Source organism: Ornithorhynchus anatinus, chromosome 1 (genome assembly GCF_004115215.2).
Source record: "Ornithorhynchus anatinus isolate Pmale09 chromosome 1, mOrnAna1.pri.v4, whole genome shotgun sequence".
Lineage (NCBI taxonomy): Eukaryota > Metazoa > Chordata > Mammalia > Monotremata > Ornithorhynchidae > Ornithorhynchus > Ornithorhynchus anatinus.
In genome coordinates, this window is record NC_041728.1 from 84,828,813 (window position 1) to 84,846,496 (window position 17,684).

The 17,684-nt window shown below is 43.7% G+C and overlaps 1 protein-coding gene across 1 annotated transcript in view; it reads left to right on the forward strand.

Annotated features, from left to right (window-relative positions):
* KCNQ5 (potassium voltage-gated channel subfamily Q member 5) overlaps positions 1-17,406 on the forward strand; it is a 564,859-nt gene extending 547,453 nt beyond the window's left edge. The window contains exons 12-14 of the mRNA XM_007669803.4: positions 7,640-7,771; positions 11,537-11,663; positions 12,151-17,406. Of these exons, the coding sequence (XP_007667993.1) occupies positions 7,640-7,771; positions 11,537-11,663; positions 12,151-13,107 (1,216 nt within the window). The 3' untranslated portion in view covers positions 13,108-17,406. The remainder of the gene's footprint in view (positions 1-7,639; positions 7,772-11,536; positions 11,664-12,150) is intronic.
* The last annotated feature ends 278 nt before the right edge of the window (positions 17,407-17,684 follow it).

Below are 17,684 nucleotides of genomic sequence, written 5' to 3' on the forward strand. Positions count from 1 at the left end.
AAAATGAAAGCAAGGAGGGCAGAAGAAGCATTTTATGGGTAGGGTATAACAGAGCCTCAGACGCTGCTGCAGCCCAGAAAAAAAAATAATAATAGTAATGTTGGTATTTGTTAAGCGCTTACTATGTGCAGACCACTGGTCTAAGCGCGGGGGTAGACACAGGGTAATCAGGTTGTCCCATGCGGGGCTCACAATCTTAATCCCCATTTTACAGATGAGGTACCTGAGACACAGAGAAGTGAAGTGACTTGCCCACAGTCACACAGCTGACAAGTGGCAGAGCCGGGATTCGAAGCCATGACCTCTGACGCCCAACCCCTGGCTCTTACCACTGAGCCACTCTGCTTCTGACTCAGTTGTTGAGGACAGACGTGTGGTGCACTGCCGTCAAGAAGGGAGTTGCTGTCTTCGAATGAAAGCTTCATATGGGAAGGCAGCAAGGAGGCAAAAGAGAAAACAGCGATGGGTGCTGGAAACATTAAATACAACACAACCGGGGACAAGCTTTTTTGTGTGCCCAATGTCCTCGTATCCCACATTGATCTTTACAGACACACACACTTATAGTTGAACTTCACTGTCACTGGTGTCTTCTTCGAATACAGAGGACCCAGTAAATATGCTATGGTGATGTATTTTATTCCTCATTATATTTCCTCTCACAACTTCCAGTTTACGGTTCATGACTTTGGTTGGTTTCAGTGCTCGGTGCTGACGTCCCTCGAGCTTATCAGTCTCTACACTGGAGGAATCAATTCACACCAGTCATTTAGACGAAGCGAAAATTAGCTACACGCGATTCTCGGGAACACTTTTAGTTAAATGAATTCACACTGACCCACTCACCTGCCCTCTAGAGTTTTGGTCTGAGAGAATTATTTTGTTTATTCATTTTGGTCCAGGAAAGTTTATTATTATTATTCAACCGGGGAATATCCGAACGCTTGCGCGGCCGCTAGAGCAAAAGGCTATTATAGAACGCCTACCATCTCTTAACTGGGCCTTTCCACAGAGTGTGCTCGCTCACTGGATTACAAGGGAGAAAATGTTAACTCGCATTTTAAGTAGTATATTATTTTACATTTATTCACTTAATATCAAAACCAATGGAAACCTCTCAGTCCCTAAACCTTCCTCTTTAGTGACAGAAAGTCCCTTGCCTTTTTTTTTAAACCTTCTAGAAGACTGTCAATCATCTGAGTCAGATTGCGTTAATCCCCTGAAATATTTCCAAACGGGACCACTAGACACTGCCGGAATTGGTAAATAGAGCCCACACTTTAACTATTAGGAGCAAAAATGGCTTGAACATTTCCATCCCCAGCTGTCAGTGCCGACCCCCAGAAGGACCCATTGCACCACGACGTAACCCTAGATTATAATCAATCGATCAATCATTGGTATTTTTGAGCACCTTCTCTTTTTGGAGCCCTACTTAAAGACGAGAACAATATAACAGCCCTTAATGAGCTAATAGTCTAGAGGAGCAGCGTGGTTCAGTGGAAAGAGCTCGGGCTTGGGAGTCAGAGGTCATGGCTTCGAATCCTGGCTCTGCCACTTGTCAGTTGTGTGACTGTGGGCATGTCACTTAACTTCTCTGTGCCTCAGTTACCTCATCTGTAAAAATGGGGATTAAGACTGTGAGCCTCATGTGGGACAACCTGATTACCCTGTATCTACCCCAGCTCTTAGAACGGTGCTCTGCAGATAGTAAGCGCTTAACAAATGCCAACATTATTAAAACAAAATTTTGTGTGTAGTCTGGCTATCAGCTTGGCCTAGTGGGAGGACCGTGGGCTTGGGTGTCAGAGGACCTGGGTTCCAATCCTGCCTCCAGCCACTGTGTGGCCTTGGTCAAGTCACTTCACTCCTCTGTGCCTCAGTTATTTCATCTGTACGCTGGGGATTAAGCCTGTGAGCCCCATGTGGGACATGGACTGTGTCCAGCCTAATTAGCTTGTATCTACCCCAGTGCCTGGCATGTAGTAAGTGCTTAACAAATATCATGAAAAAAAAAACAAAGCAAACTCAGCCCTGAAAGTCCCAGAGGCAGGCATTAGAGAATTGATGTATACTTTTGACTACATCCTTGTGCCCACTCAAGAAGACATAAAATGATTGTAAACTGCTTCGACAAATCAACCAGAAGTTAGGGGGTGATGATAAATATAAAAGAATGTAAAGAAAAATGTGGCAGTGTATCAACATGCCCAAGGGAAGCCATACACACAACCAAAAATTAATAGTGGTAACACAGAAAATGAAATGCTGTCACAGGAATTTGTTGTCTGGGTAGCACGCTGACCAACAATGCGGCAGTAAACGAGGAAGGAAAACAATCCGATTAAGAAGGCCAGGACATCTTTTGGGAGACTGGAACATGTCTACCAACTCTGTTGCATTGTATTCTCCTAAGTGCTTGGTATAATAATAATAATAATGTTGGTATTTGTTAAGCGCTTACCATGTGCAGAGCACTGTTCTAAACGCTGGGGTAGATATAGGGAAAGTTAGGAGAAGGAGTGGGTTTAAGGGGAAAGATGAGGTATCCTGTTTTAGACGTTAAGGTTAACATGCAATCTGTCTCCCCCATTTAGACTGTGAGCCCGTTATTGGGCAGGGATTGTCTCTATCTGTTGCTGAATTGTACATCCCAAGCGCTTAGTACAGTGCTCTGCACATAGTAAGCGCTCAATAAATACTATTGAATGAATGAATAGTAAGCGCTCAATAAATGCTATTGAATGAATGAATGAATATAGGGTAATTAGGTTGTCCCACGTGAGGCTCACAGTCTGCATCTCCATTTTACAGATGAGGTAACTGAGGCACAAAGAAGTGAAGTGACTTGCCCACAGTCACCCAGCTGACAAGTGGCAGAGAGGGGATTCGAACCCATTACCTCTGACTCCCAAGCCCGAGCTCTTTCCACTGAGCCACGCTGCTTCCCTTGATATAGTGCACAGTAGAGTACTCTGCACACATTAAGTGCTCTATAAATATGATTGATTTATTGATTGATTAGTTGTAGCTTAATATTAAGGTTCAAACCTATTTTAAAATTCTGAAGGGCTGTCCTGTCATCTCTGTTGCCCTGTGACAGGGATTCACCCTAGATTCCTTGAGCCACACCATTAGTGTTACTTAAGGGTTCTCTTCAATATCAGTGGCAAGACAAGATTACATACAATGAAGTCTTGGATTGAAATCAGTTTCAGAGCCTTGAAACTCCGCTCATCTCAGTGAACCACGCTGGGCGCGTCATGTATTGAGCCTGAACAACAACAGGGTGCCCAAATAGCTACCATATTGGAAATTGGGAAACTGAAAGCTGGAGGGCGGAAGAAATGCTTTAAGGATTCAGTCCTCTAGTCTGTAAACTCACTGCGGGCAGAGAACGTGTCTACCAACTCTATTATACTGTGATCTTCCAAGCACTTAACACAGTGCTCTGCACTCTGTAAGTCTCAATAAATTCAGTTGATTGATTGATTGATTTTAAGCTTCAGACAATGCTGCCTCTCAGCAAAAGAGTGGGAGTTAGTCGTTATGGCATTTGTTAAGTGTTTATTATGTACCCAGCACCCTACTAAACCCTGGGATGGATCCAGGCATGTCAGGTTGGACACAGTACATATCCCACGTACTGTGGCCTCACGATGTTAATCTCCATTTTACGACGGAACTGAAGCACAGAGAAGTTAACTAACTTGCTTAAGGTGACGCAGGCGACAAGTGGCAGAGCCAGGATTAGAACCCAGGTCCTTCTGACTCCTAGGCCTGTACTCTATTCACTAGACCATCGTGCCTTGGATAGACCAGCGTGGCATACTGCAGTCAAAATAAGCAAAAATAGCGCCAGGCACTAGAAACAACAAACTGAACAGGGGGACAAGAGTCCTTCTTTCTGGACACACGGTACGGACAGGGCTGTGGATCACAAAGTGCCTTTTTCAGTGTCCCACACTTTTAGGTGATTATCACACCATCAGTGTGTGATATTCTCCCACTCCCTTCTATATCTCCCTTGCACTCCCTCAGTCTCACAGCACTTTTGTACATATCATATTAATTTATTTATTCATATTAATGTCTATCTCCCTCTCTAGACTAGAAGTTCCTTGTGGGCAGGGAACGTATCCAATTCTGTTGTATTGTACTCTTATAATAGTGCTCTGCACGCAGGAAGTGCTCAATAAATATGATTGATTGATTGTTTGCATAACTGATGTGGCTGGGAGGGCAAAAGAGGGAAATGGAATGTGCAATTAAGTGTTGAATGTTATCAATTCATGGTATTTACTGAGAGCTTACTGTGTGTAGAACACTATATTAAGTGCTTGGAGAGAACATTGCCACAAAGTTGGTGGATGTGTTTCCTACCCACTTTGAGCTTACAGTCTAGCGTAGGAGATAGACACTGAAATAAATTATGGATATGTAACACAAGCACTGTGGGTCTGAGAATGGGGTGAATAGTAAATGCAAAAACTCTTCACCATTGGTTTTAAAGCACTCCATCACCTAGCCCCTTCTTACCTCACCTCACTTCTCTCCTACAACCTAGCCCACGCATTTCGCTCCTCTGGTGCTAACCTTCTCACTGTGCCTCCATCTCACCTGCCTTGCTGCTGACCCTGGCCTACGTCCTACTTCTGGTCTGGAAAGCCCTCCCTCTTCAAATCTGCCAGACAATTACTCTCCCCCCTTCAAAGCCTTACTGAAGGCACATCTCCTCCAGCAGGCCTTCCCAGACTAACCCCCACTTTTCCTCATCTCCCACTCCCTTCTACATCACCCTGACTTGCTCCCTTTGCTCTTCCCCCCTTCTCCCCACCCCACGGCACTTATGTATATATCTGTAATTTTCTTTGTACTGATGTCTGTTTACATGTACTGATGTCTGTCTCCCCACCTCTAGACTGTGAGCTCGTCGTGGGCGGGGATTGTCTCTCTTTATTGCTGTATTGTACTTTCCCAAGCACTTAGTACAGTGCTCTGCACACAGTAAGAGCTCAATAAATACAACTGAATGAATGAATGAATGAATGAATGAATGAATGAATGAATGAATATTGACCCAAATGCGTAGGTGACAAAAAAAAAGGGAGAGGGAATAGGGCAAATAAAGGCTTGGGGAGGGCCTCAAGGAGAGGTGATTTTAATAAGACTTTGAAGGTGGGTAGAGTGGTGGTCTGTGGAATACAAAGTGGGGAGGAGTGTAGAGTTCTTCTTCTGGGCCAGAGGAAGGTCATGGGCAAGGAGTTGGAAGTGAGATACATGAATCGAGATACCGGCAGTGGGGTGGCATTGGACAAGTGAAACATGAGGGCTGGATTGTAGTAGGAAATCAGTGAGGTAAGGCAGAAGAGGGAGAGGTGATTAAGTGCTCTAAAACCAATGGTAAGGAGTTTCTGTTTGGTGCAGAGGTGAGTGGGCAACCACGGAGGTTTTTGAGGAGTGGGGACACGTGAACGGAGCAGTTTTTTAGAGAAATGATCAAAGCAGCAGCCTGAAGTAAGGACTGCAGTGGGGAGAGACAGGAGGAGGGAAAAACAGATATGATAAAATAAATTATGGATGACTTGAAAATTATTTCTCTGCCTTACCTCCTGGGAACAAAGAGGGTTCTAGGAGTATGGAGAGTCTTCTAGAGTTTATTCAGGCCACTGCCATTCCCCTGGGCCATTTGGGGGTTCAGATCGGCTCAGAATGGTCCAACGTTTCATCTTCTCCAAATCGAGTTCAGGCCCCTGGAATGACCCTGAAATTGTTCCATCTTCCAGCTGGAGATGACCAGGCTGGGCCCACCCCAGACCAGCAGCAAAGATTCTCCCTCGTCCATCCCAGTCAAATCTCTCACCCACTGTGGCTTGTCCAAAATCAAACCAACCTTTGGGTGGTGGTGAGTAGCAGCAGTTCACCAGAGCATTCCTTCCGTAGCAGTCGACTCCCTGGGGTCACAGATGTCCCCGGTCGGTGATTTAATTTCACATTTAATGTTTAATTATGATAAATTGATGTGAAGGAATCAACTAATGGCGAGGGGAAAAAAATCAATAGCGCTTGCCAGACGGTATTATAGGTAGTAGAGCAATCAATGAAAGCCCAATATAAACGTTGAAACTCACTTTGCATATTTATTACCATAATGCCATAAAGAAATATTATGAAATACTGTCTCAAGGAGTTCCTATTTAACATAATATTATCGATCAAGTGATAAAGCTTGGATTTTTTTTACTTAATATTGGCGAGCTTACGGATGGTAAATTATACCATCTGTATAGCAAAAGGGATGGGATCGGCTAGTTCTAAATTGAAATGTTGAGCTCTCACCACCCCAAGCATTAAAAAGAGAACAGGGCAGCTTAAGCCATGAGGAGATGATCACACCCTCTTCCCCTCCATTTCTCTAAGAGTAGCATGGCATAGTGGATAGCGCAGGGGCCTGGGAGTCAGAAGATCGTGGCTTCAAATCCTGACTCTGCCACTTGTCTGCCATGTGTCACTTCACTTCCCCGTTCCTCAGTTACCTCATCTGTACAATGGGGTTTGAATCTGCAAGCCCACGTTGGACAGGGACCGTTTCCAACCTGGTTGGCTTGTATCCACCCCAGAGCTTGGCATATTGTAAGTGCTTAACAAATGCCACTATTATTATTATTATTGTTGTTATTATTGTGTGCCTAATCCCTCCAAAGATGACAGCTCTGTTTTAGAGTGAGACAGAGCCAGAGAGACTGGCTACGATTCTTTCTCCCCTTAACTCCAAACATCCTGGCTACATGCAGGATCTTGTCTACAGGAACCAATCAGAAGAAGTGGCTCGTTGCTCCAGAGGGAGATCCAAGCCCCTCCGCCTCCATTCATGGAGAAGCAGAGTGGCTTAGTGGAAAGAGTTTAGGATTGGGAGTCAGAGGTCGTGGGTTCCAAACCCGGCTCTGCCACTTGTCATCTGTATGACTTTGGGCAAGTCACTTAACTTCTCTGTGCCTCAGTTACCTAATCTGTAAAATGGGGACTAAGACTGTGGCCCCCATGTGGGACACCCTGATTACCTTGTACTTACCTCACCGCTTAGAACAGTGCTTGGCACATAGTAAGTCCTTAACAAATACCATCGTCATCATCATCATCATCAGGTTGCATCGAAATCCAGGCATGAGATGACTGACGGACATCCCAAACCGTACTCTCTGAAGTGCTTAGTACAGTGCTTTGAACAGAGTAAAAGCTCAATAAATACTATTGATTGATTGATAGATTGAATCAGATCCTTTCAGCAGGAACCAATTAGAGGAAACATGTAGTAATTCAACCCCTTCAACCCGGTGGAAGACGAACAGATATGGTCAGCCAGGGATGTCAGTAATCCAATCAAATATACCTTAAGCAATGTGCACCTTTATCTTCTACTCTCTCTGAATATCCAAGTGGTTTAATCAAGAGGGGAAGACCTAAGGTACTGTGAGAAACTGAAATTTGAAGTCTGGTTTTTATGTTCTGATCCAGTCAGCTAATTTGATGAAGATATATTTTTGTCTCTGTTAGTGTCATACACTTTTTTGCTCAATTGTTGGGGTTTTTTGTGTGCAAAAATAAATGAGATAAACATTCAACACTTTTTTTCCTATAGAATTATGAAATTTCATGTTGCAAAAAGAAAATTTAAGGAGACTCTGCGTCCATATGATGTGAAAGATGTCATCGAACAGTATTCCGCTGGACACCTGGATATGTTATGTAGAATTAAAAGTCTTCAAACGCGGTAAGGAAGAGTTTTTCTTTATCTAGTATTAGTACTGATTAAATGTCCGCTTGATACAATGAACTGTAGTACGAGAAGAAAAGTTCAAAATTAAAAAGTGGCACATTCTCTGCCCACAAGTAGTTCATGCTCTAATGGGGAAGATGGAAATAAAACTATTTATTATGTGGTCTACCACAAGGAGCCTGGAAATGAGAGGCATGTGTGACTCTTGATGTTACTTAGCCTCTCTGGATCTCATTTTCTTCGGCTGTCAAATGGAGATAAGTAGAGTGTCAGTCCCATGTAAGACAGGGACTATTCATAACCTTGTATCTACCCCTGGCATTGGCACATAGTATGTGCTTAATAAATCTTGTAATTATTATTGTTATAATCCAAAGGAATAATTGGATGTGCAAGACTGCTGAGGGTGGGTATAAATAAGTCCATGAGGAATGCTATTCTTTAGTTCAGAAAACTCCCAGGGCTACAGTTGTCCTTCCCTCCCTTAAAAGATTTTGACTTCTGAAGGCAGCATAACTTAGTGGAAAGAGCACAAGCCTGGTAGTATGAGGACCTAGGTTCTAATCCCAGCTCCAACACTTGTCTACTGTGTGACCTTGGGCAAGTCACTTAACTTCTCTGTGCCCCAATTACCTCATGTGTAAAATGGGGATCTGTGAGCCCCATTTGGGACAGGGACTGTGTCCAACCTGATTTTCTTGTATCTATCCCAGTGCTTAGTACAGTGCCTGGCACATAATAAGGGCTTAATAAATACCATTTTCCAAAAAAGTTATTCAATTAAGTCTTTCATCTAAACTTACTTTTCCTGAACTTTTAAAAATGAAGCACATTTGCTGTTCTTCTGAATACAGATACATTTCCAGAATTTCGATCAATACTAGCCACAGTAATCTCATGTCTATGCCATGTTTCTACAGGTATCATTCTCACCCAAATCATCCATTAGTAACATCCATTAGGCTAGGTTTCTCTATTTCCCAGTGACGGTACAGTAATCCAGTAAGAAGACATATCCTTCCAAGCGCACCACAGATAACATGACTCTGCTACATGGATTGCTATTTCAGGCTTTTATTCCCAGCAGCCCCAGGGAGTTTCAAGGAAGGCCCCAAAGACCAGGCCAGCTGGATGTGGGGAGTAAGAATGTGGGGGCACCAACCACCTTCCCTCTTGCCTCTTCTTCCCCTGACAACAGCCATAAACTCTCAGGCTGAAAACGAGGCCTCATGTGGATATCATACCACTTCCCCCTGTCTTGTTTCCCCAATCACAAGCAGGGGCATCCCAAGGAAAGTTTCACAAAGGACGGCCATTTTCAGCTGGTCTTCCCAACTTCACGTCCAGCGTTTTTATTTTAGACATTCAGCCCCCTGTCACTTGGGCATCTGCCCCCGAGTTCCACAGTTCAGAAACAGCACCTTGGCATACCGGGATCGGGGAGAAAAACACAGTGGCTAAGAAGCAGAACTCAGGAGTGGCCACAGAGAAATGCTCCAGGTTTAATCAATCAGTGGTATTTATTGTGTCCTTACTGAATGTAGAGCACTGTTCTAAGCACTTGGGAGAGTACACTGTAACAGAATTGGTAGATATGTTCTCTTGCCACAATGAGCTTAAGGTCTAGAGAAAGATTTGGTAGATTTACGCAGTGTTCCAGATGATGATTTTGTTATGCCACAGGCCCAGCACAGCCCACGTAGTATCATATAACTGACCACCCTAAGCTTTACTAGAAAAGTTACTGGAGAAGCCTACTTTCCTAAACTTGGGAGAAGCAATGTCGTGTAGTGGATAGAGTATGGACCTGGGAGTCAGAACGTCATGTTTTCTAATCCCAGCTCCACCACTTGTCTGCCGTGTGACCTTGGGAAAGTCACTTCACTTCTCTGGCCCTTAGTTCCCTGATCTATAAAAAGGGGATTGAGACTGAGCCCCACATGGGACAGGGAATGTGTCCGACTCAATTTGCTTGTATCCATCCCAGCACTCAGAACAGTGCCTGGCACAAAGTAAGCACTTAACAGATACCATTAATATTATTACTTACCGAACTATGGCAAAAAGGGCTATTTTCCAGTCTCCCTTTCTCACTGGATTGAAAACAAGTGAGGACCACAGAAGATGTTAAACAGCAGGGAGAAACAGCAGAGAATATCTGCCCGATCCTCCTGTGGTACTTGTTAAGCACTTACTGTGGGTAGAATCAAGCTAATCAGGTTGGAAACAGTCCCTGTCCCACTCGGAGCTTGTAGTCTCAATCCCCATTGTCCAGATGAGGGAACCTGAGGCACAGAGAAGTGAAGTGACTTGCCCAGGGTAGCACAACAGACAAGTGGCAGAGCCGGGATTAGAACCCATGACCTTCTGACTACCAGGCCTGTGCTCTATCCACTACGCCATGCTGCTTGGTGTATGAATGACTTCAAGATAAGATGTTTAATTAACCATGGATCCATGTTTTTTGATTAATCGATCAATCCACGGTATTTGTTGAGCGCTTACTATTTGCAGAGCACTGTACTAAGCATTTGGGAGAGTACAAAACAACAGGGTTGGTAGACATGGTCCCTGCCCAAAAGAGCTTACAGTCTAGATCAATCAATAAATTATATTTATTGAGCTTTTACTGTGTGCAGGATACTTTACTAAGCAACTTGGGAGAGTACAATAGTGTAAGTATCTATTTATATCGATGCTAGTGATGCCTCTTTACCTGTTTTGATGTTTGTCTCCAATTGTGAGCAGGGACTGTCTCTATTTGTTGCAAATTGTACTTCCCAGGCACTTAGTACAGTGCTCTGCACACAGTAAGCGCACAATAATTGAGAATGAATGAATAGTTAGATATCATCCCAGCCCTCAAAGAGCTTACAATCTAATAAAGGGCTTACAAACTGTAAATTTCCAGAACAAAGAGCTGTGGGGGTTTGGCAGTTATCTAATTGGTATGATCACTGAAGTTGACAAACTAATAAAAATTCTTTCCCTACATCAATCAAAATTAACCAAATCGTTGCCAAAACTCTGTTTCGCTCTGTGCTATATAGTCATGGCTTTTGGTTTACAGAAGCTCTCTGTACACAAAATGAAATGGAAAGCTGAGACAACTTTTGGTTTATAGAAGCAGTTTCTACACAAAATGAAATGGAAAGTTGAGACCATTGTTCAGATCATTTAAACCAGAGACCCCCTCATTTGAGGAAAAAGCGGGGCTCTTGGCCCAAATTCTCCAGACTGATTTATTGATCCAACTAGCCAACTAGCCAATTTAAATACCTTTGAACGTAAATGCCTGTTCATTCTTGACCAGAATCTGTAGAGGTTGAACCAAGCCTTTGGCATCTGTTGTGTAGTTTTGCTGAAAATCAATCCAGCCACTGTTTTATTAACTATCAAATAATTTGATGCTCATAAGATTTAACTCTGAATAAGAAATCTTTTACGTTCTGTTCTTTCACTGTTGGGATTGGTTTGCACGTAACTCGTGCCTCTCTAGAACTTTCCCTCCAAATAAAGACCACCATACACTTTCCTAAATCTGTCCCTCCCTAGCCAGTCCCGCCCTCCACAGAGACACTGTCACCGTTCAATCTGAGGGTGGGACTGGGCCTACTCGCCATTATCCTCAGCACATCACATAAACTCTTCTCTAATCTCTCCTTGTTGCAATTCTTTTCAATTCCTTTCCTTGAGAGCTAAGCCGTGATCTCACTGCCACTAGCAGCCCTAGTTACTTCTCTTTTTTTTTTCTGGCAGAGTTGACCAAATTCTTGGAAAGGGGCAAATCACAACGGATAAGAAAAACCGTGAGAAGAATACTGCAGAGAATGAGGCAACTGATGACCTCAGTATGTTGGGACGGGTTGTCAAAGTCGAGAAACAGGTACGGGCCCAACTGGAGTTGTGATTTTTTTGTTCTTTAACCGTACCATCATTTGAGAGTTTTGCCTAGATCAAGCTGGGAAGTAGGTTATCCGATACATTTTAGACAATCAAAATTCTGCAGAAGGAAGTTTCTAAGTAACATGAGTGACAGCTATTTAAAAAGTGGGAGTAATTACCTTTGGATCTAGAAGTAGAAAAATGAAAAGGAAATTGCATCTGAATGGTTTCTCTAGTACAGATTCATTTTCAGATGAGCAAACTAAAACGATTCCAATCTGGTTTTTCTCTGGATGGTAGTAGGATCCATTTTTCTTTTGTCTGTGCTCTAAATGCTCTCTTTTGAAAAGAAGAAAAACGCCTTTCGTGGACGAAATTAACGATAAACAGGTCAAGTAGATGATGCTAAATTTAGGTTTGCGTTCCACAGGAGCAAGTATTTACAGCTGCAGGCCGTATTCACATGATCTCTCTTCTTCAACTTCCAGGTACAGTCCATAGAATCAAAACTCGACTGCCTACTAGATATATATCAACAGGTCCTGAGGAAAGGCTCAGCCTCAGCCCTGACTTTGGCTTCATTTCAAATTCCACCTTTCGAATGTGAGCAGACATCCGATTATCAAAGTCCCGTGGACAGCAAAGACCTGTCTAATTCCGCCCAAAACAGTGGTTGCTTATCCAGATCGGCAAGCGCCAACCTCTCCCGAGGCCTACAGTTTATACTGACGCCAAATGAGTTTAGCACTCAGACTTTCTATGCTCTTAGTCCCCCTATGCATAGTCAAGCCTCCCAGGTGCCAATGAATCAAAACGATGGACCCGCGTTGGCAGTCACCAATAACATTGCAAACCAAATAAACCAGGCGGCCAAGCCAGCGGCTCCAACGACGTTACAGATCCCGCCTTTCCCATCCATCAAGCATATTACCAGGCCTGAGCCTATTCAAATCAGCCCTGCGTCCATGCAGGATAGTATCCCAGACATCACCGCCTGCCTTGTTGCCTCAAAGGAAAGTATTCAGGTCGCCCAGGCGAACCTGACCAAGGATCCTTCTTTGAGGAAAAGCTTTGACACGGGAGGGGAAACTCTGTTAACGGTTCGGCCGGGGGCCCAGAGGGACCTGGGCAAGTCGCTGTCGGTACAAAACCTGATCAAGCCGGCCGAGGACCTGAACGTCCAGCTTTCAGGGAGTGACTCGAGCGGCTCCAGGGGCAGCCAGGAGTTCTACCCTAAGTGGCGGGAGGCCAGATTGTTTATAACTGACGAAGAGGTGGGGACGGCGACCGAAACGGACATCTTGGAGGGCGTCTCTCAGCCGGCCGTGGAAACGGTTTTCTCTTCTGACTCTCTGAGGACTGGAATGTCGAGATCATCTCAAAGTATCTGTAAGGCCGGGGACGGTGCCGACGCACTCACCCTGCCTCACGTCAAGCTTAAATAATGTCTTGGTTTTCTTTCTAGGCTTAGTAATTCCTTTAGCCATACATATCATTGCATGAACTGGTCTGACAGCCCTTTAGAAAAAGATCAGATTTCAAGAATCGGGAAGAAAATGGAAGGCAGTTGAATGAGCCCATTATCTTCTAATTGCATGAAAATGCATGTTTAAGGGATGGCAAAAATTCCAAGTTCCACTACATTAACCCATTCATTTACAGAGGTACACAAGCTAAAAATCCTGGGACACCTACCCCCCCGAGACTGCGGCGTGTGGGAAAAAGCCAAGATTTGAACATTCGAAAACGCTGGTTTGACCGCGGTGCAGAAGCAAACGTCTTGAAATGCTAAGCACTTTTGCATCTGGGTTAATTACACGATGTCTTTCCAGAATTAGGTGATAGTTTATGTTTACAACAGAAGTACTATCTACAGCTGCTAGCAAGGTACCACGTACTATGGGGTTAGAAATGGCTGCTAGTTGCAAGGTACACATGTCAACTCATTACTCAACTTATTTTATTACTAACATATTAGAACGTTTATTTCTGTATATTTTGGGTGATTTGGTGTTGTGGAAACTCATTTTGCACACCACTGTCAGTTGTTCTTTATGACAAGAACATGCTTTTATTCTGAAGCGAGCGAACGCAAATAAGGTCCAGGGCTAGGGGTCGGTTGGGGAAGGGAGCTAGGGGGAAGGAAGTCGAATTCTCCTGGGGAGGCTGGAAGTGAGAAGGAACTGTCCCTTGACCGTATCTACACTTCTGAAAACCCTACCCCAGTCGATTGAAGCATTTCAGCAACCCAAGGTTCTGGGGAAGAGGAGGTGTGGCTTTGAGTGAAAACCTGGTTATTCCTCCCCTCAGGCTAGGAGTGCTAATGTCAGGAAAGCTGGTGTGGGACAGCACAAGAGAGATATGAAAATTACAATGGGAATGAGGTGGGAAAAGGTGAAAGGAAAAAGAAACCACCCAAGGAAAGGAAAAATATGAAGAAGAGAGGAAGCCTCGCTCCAAGACAGCAAGGAGGAGACAGAGGTAAAAAGAAAACCAAAAAAAATTGGGAAAAGCTGAAAACAAAAGGTTGAATAGGGCTGCCAGCCCATTCTTGCCCTCCTACAAGGGGTTCTACACAGCGCTCTAACTTTTCCTATTTAGAAATATTTTCCCTCTTGAATCGAGCAAGTGTCCAGGAAACGGTTTTTTAGATCAATCTAAAACCAAGTCCCTTTGGGTTTGGTAGAACATCACAAAGTGATTGGCTGAATTAGGAGAATTTTGATAATCTGGCATGAGACTCTAAAGGTGGAATCCTAGCAGAGTGGAAGAGATTGAAAACGAAAAAGCAGAGAACAACAGAGAAGGACAGACTGACTCAGGGGAGGAAACAAAATTGAAAAAGCCATTAGCCCCTAAAATGCGCCTTATGAGTCGCAGGTGGCAAATGCTACTTGCAGAAAATCAATTCGTATTGCCCACAGTAGCAAACGGAATTGGGGAAGCCTCACACCAAAGGTACAATAACAAAACCAACTAAATTAGCCAAGGAAAGAAGAGAGCGGGCCATGTCAACATTTGTAAAGCACAAACAGCCTTTCAAGGTGATTATTTCCTATTTTTCCTTGAAATCTGTGACCCGTCCCCCAACCATCTCTTCCCCAGCTGTGGATTTCACAGACATTGTAAAATTGTACTTCTTTCCCTTGGCTCCTTTTGCCCCTCTCTTCCCAATGCCTGTTCCGTTTAATTTAGCTGAAATAGCTACTTTCTTTTGAACTCCATTTGACCTTAACCAGACTTCAATTCCCTCCACACCCCAACGAAGCCAGAGCTCAATTATCCCCAAATGCCTACCACAGTGCCAGGCGCTGAATAGGCTCTTAACGAAGATTAATTGAGGATGAGGGCAAGAGGGAGAAGGAGGAGGAAAAGGAGGAGGAGGAGGATGAAGAAGAGGAGGGGGTAAGAGGAAGGCGTCAGAGAAGAAGGAGGAAGAGGAGGAGGATACCCTCTGCCACCTTATCTTGAAACTCCAATTCTGCAACCTCTCCCCTGACTCATGATCAGACTAGCCTGATTCATTCCTCACTGGCAGCAAGAATTCTGAATGTATGCGGATATGACCCGGGGGCTCCCCCTGAGCAGTTCTGGGAAAGGCAAGAAATCCTAATTTGGGATTTAGGCTATGTGAAGTCACTTCGGTCTTAATCATGGCAAAATGCTGTAAACTGTATTGTGAAGGACTTGAACTATTTACTCTGAATGCATTATCATTTCCGCCTCCACCTTTCTTTTACACAAGAATTCTCATACGTTACACGATAGCTATGTTTTGCAAAACTAGCCCCATACTGTCGTATATGTCGTGTGAATGTCTCTGATTTATGGAAGATGAGCTTTGTTCTCAGGGATTTGCCAGAACAAAGCCCAGTTGGTAAATTTGGGAAAGGTGTCTTGAAGCACAATTAGCTGAGCACTTGAATAGCCATGAGATTTTCTCTAAATTCGTATTTTCTTACCTTCTTCAGAATGTATGTCTAGCCATGCTGATGCTTAGCTGCAGAAAATAATTTGTGTGAGGTTGAGTAAGGTTTGTGAAATTCTCGAATCACCTCTCTGAATGTTTGCATTTTGTCTGGCCCAGCCAGGAACTGTACAAGGTACAAAATCTTTGTCAAATCTTTAAGGTTGGCCTTTGTCCAGTGCTTTTAAGGTGCCTTTCTCGCTTCGTGCTGACTCTCATCGGCTTCATCATCATCAAAGGTATTTATTGAGTGCTTATTATGTGCAGAGCACTGTACTAAGCGCTTGAGAGAGTACAGTACAACGGAGTAGGTAGGCTTGTTCCCTGCCCACAACGAGCTTTACTACTCGGAGAGTTCTCAGTCTTTAATTTGGAAGGTTTAGGCACAAAGAATGCATTATTCTGAATTCATCATCATTTCTGCCTCTGGTTTTCTTTTACACAAAGATTCTAATCCCAGTTATCATGGAAGATCCAACAAGTATGAAGAGCACTGGGTGAATGGCAACCAACCTACTAAACCCACATTAAAGTTCTCCTTTCATTCAACAAGAAGGCATCACAAATTGACTTTTATCTGGTTTGAAGTGTATCTCCCAGATCTTGGCATTGCTTTAAATGTCGTCCTGGTGTTCCCTTGCTTTGTTTTGTTTATTGTAACTTTGTATCCATAAATGAGCAGTTCTAAAGATACTATATAAAAATGGAATGGTCTCTTTCATATAAAACAAACAAATCAGGAATACTGTACCCTTGCTGGGTCACTACAGAAAATTCTGGTAATTTGGTTTCCTTTTCCATTCGCATGGTGTTTTTTTTGTCTGTTTAAAGCAAGAATTTTCATATTACAATTGAGTCAACCAGAACCATCTGCAGTAATTATCCAAGAAAATGTTTTTGACAGGGCCAGCTTCAGACATTTGGCTGGCCAAGAGGAGGAAGTATTTGCCACTTATTCCCGTTCCATACGACATCATCCGTTGGTGCCGATAGCATTCGCGGCATTCTGAATCACTTCGGCATATCATGCTGCATGTACAGAGAGCAAAAGGTAATGATGACATGCAGAAGCCCACTTGAACCCCCAGTTGGAGTGTTTGGGGGACCCCGACCCACCCCCGTCATTCCAGGGTTATCGTGTTTCTCCCCGACCCCAGGTCCCTGGTAACACAGGAGCCTCTTTCACTTTGGGCTGAGCACTTTAAAATGTTTAACCACCACTGTGCCTGTCCCCCCTAATATTATGCCTGAGCTGCTGCTTCCGCCCTAGCAGGCCATCACCTCCTCTCCGACATTGCCCCGCAAGGCGGTTGCCTACCTGGCTTACTGTCTGAAGCTGGTCCTGGCTTTTGAGGGAAATCGTTCTTTTTTGTGTGTCATCAGCAGAAATTTTCCCATCGAGTAATGTTCCTTGGACCTTACATTCAGTCTGACGATTGGAAGCCCCAAATACATAAGGAATGTCTAAGTCGTAGTTGACTGATAGAGAATAAAAGATAAAGAATGTTTTGGGACATCAGTTATGTTCATGTTCAACAGTGAATTGATATCCTTGCACTAAGGACTTATTTCAGTTATCCCATAAATGGAAATACCTTCTATTTCAAAGTCAATACAGTGTTTTAGGATATTCAGTAGAGATTCACGCTAATAGTCACAGTGCGGCACCATTATGTTTGGGGGAAAATCTTATGTCAAATAATAGTACTTTTCACTTAAGCAGAGTTTTCATCTTCAAACCTGTTCCAACCTTCAATAAAAGAAAGTCTGTCCAATATCTATAAAGTGCATGATAAGGATGATTATATCATTTTATAGATGGGAACAGCAAGGACATGAAATTTGGTGACCTCAAACAATAAGGAAAACTCTGATGAGACCAAAGGCAGAGAATACTTTCTAGACCCAGACCTCCATTCTGACGCTATTACCGGAACCCCTATTTTCCACCTCCCCCGTCTATTTCAGTGACATCCAGGAGAGACGGAGCTAGAGGCAGTGAGACTTGGAGCCAGACCAGACAGGGAGAGGTGTATACGTTTTCATCAAAGTCAT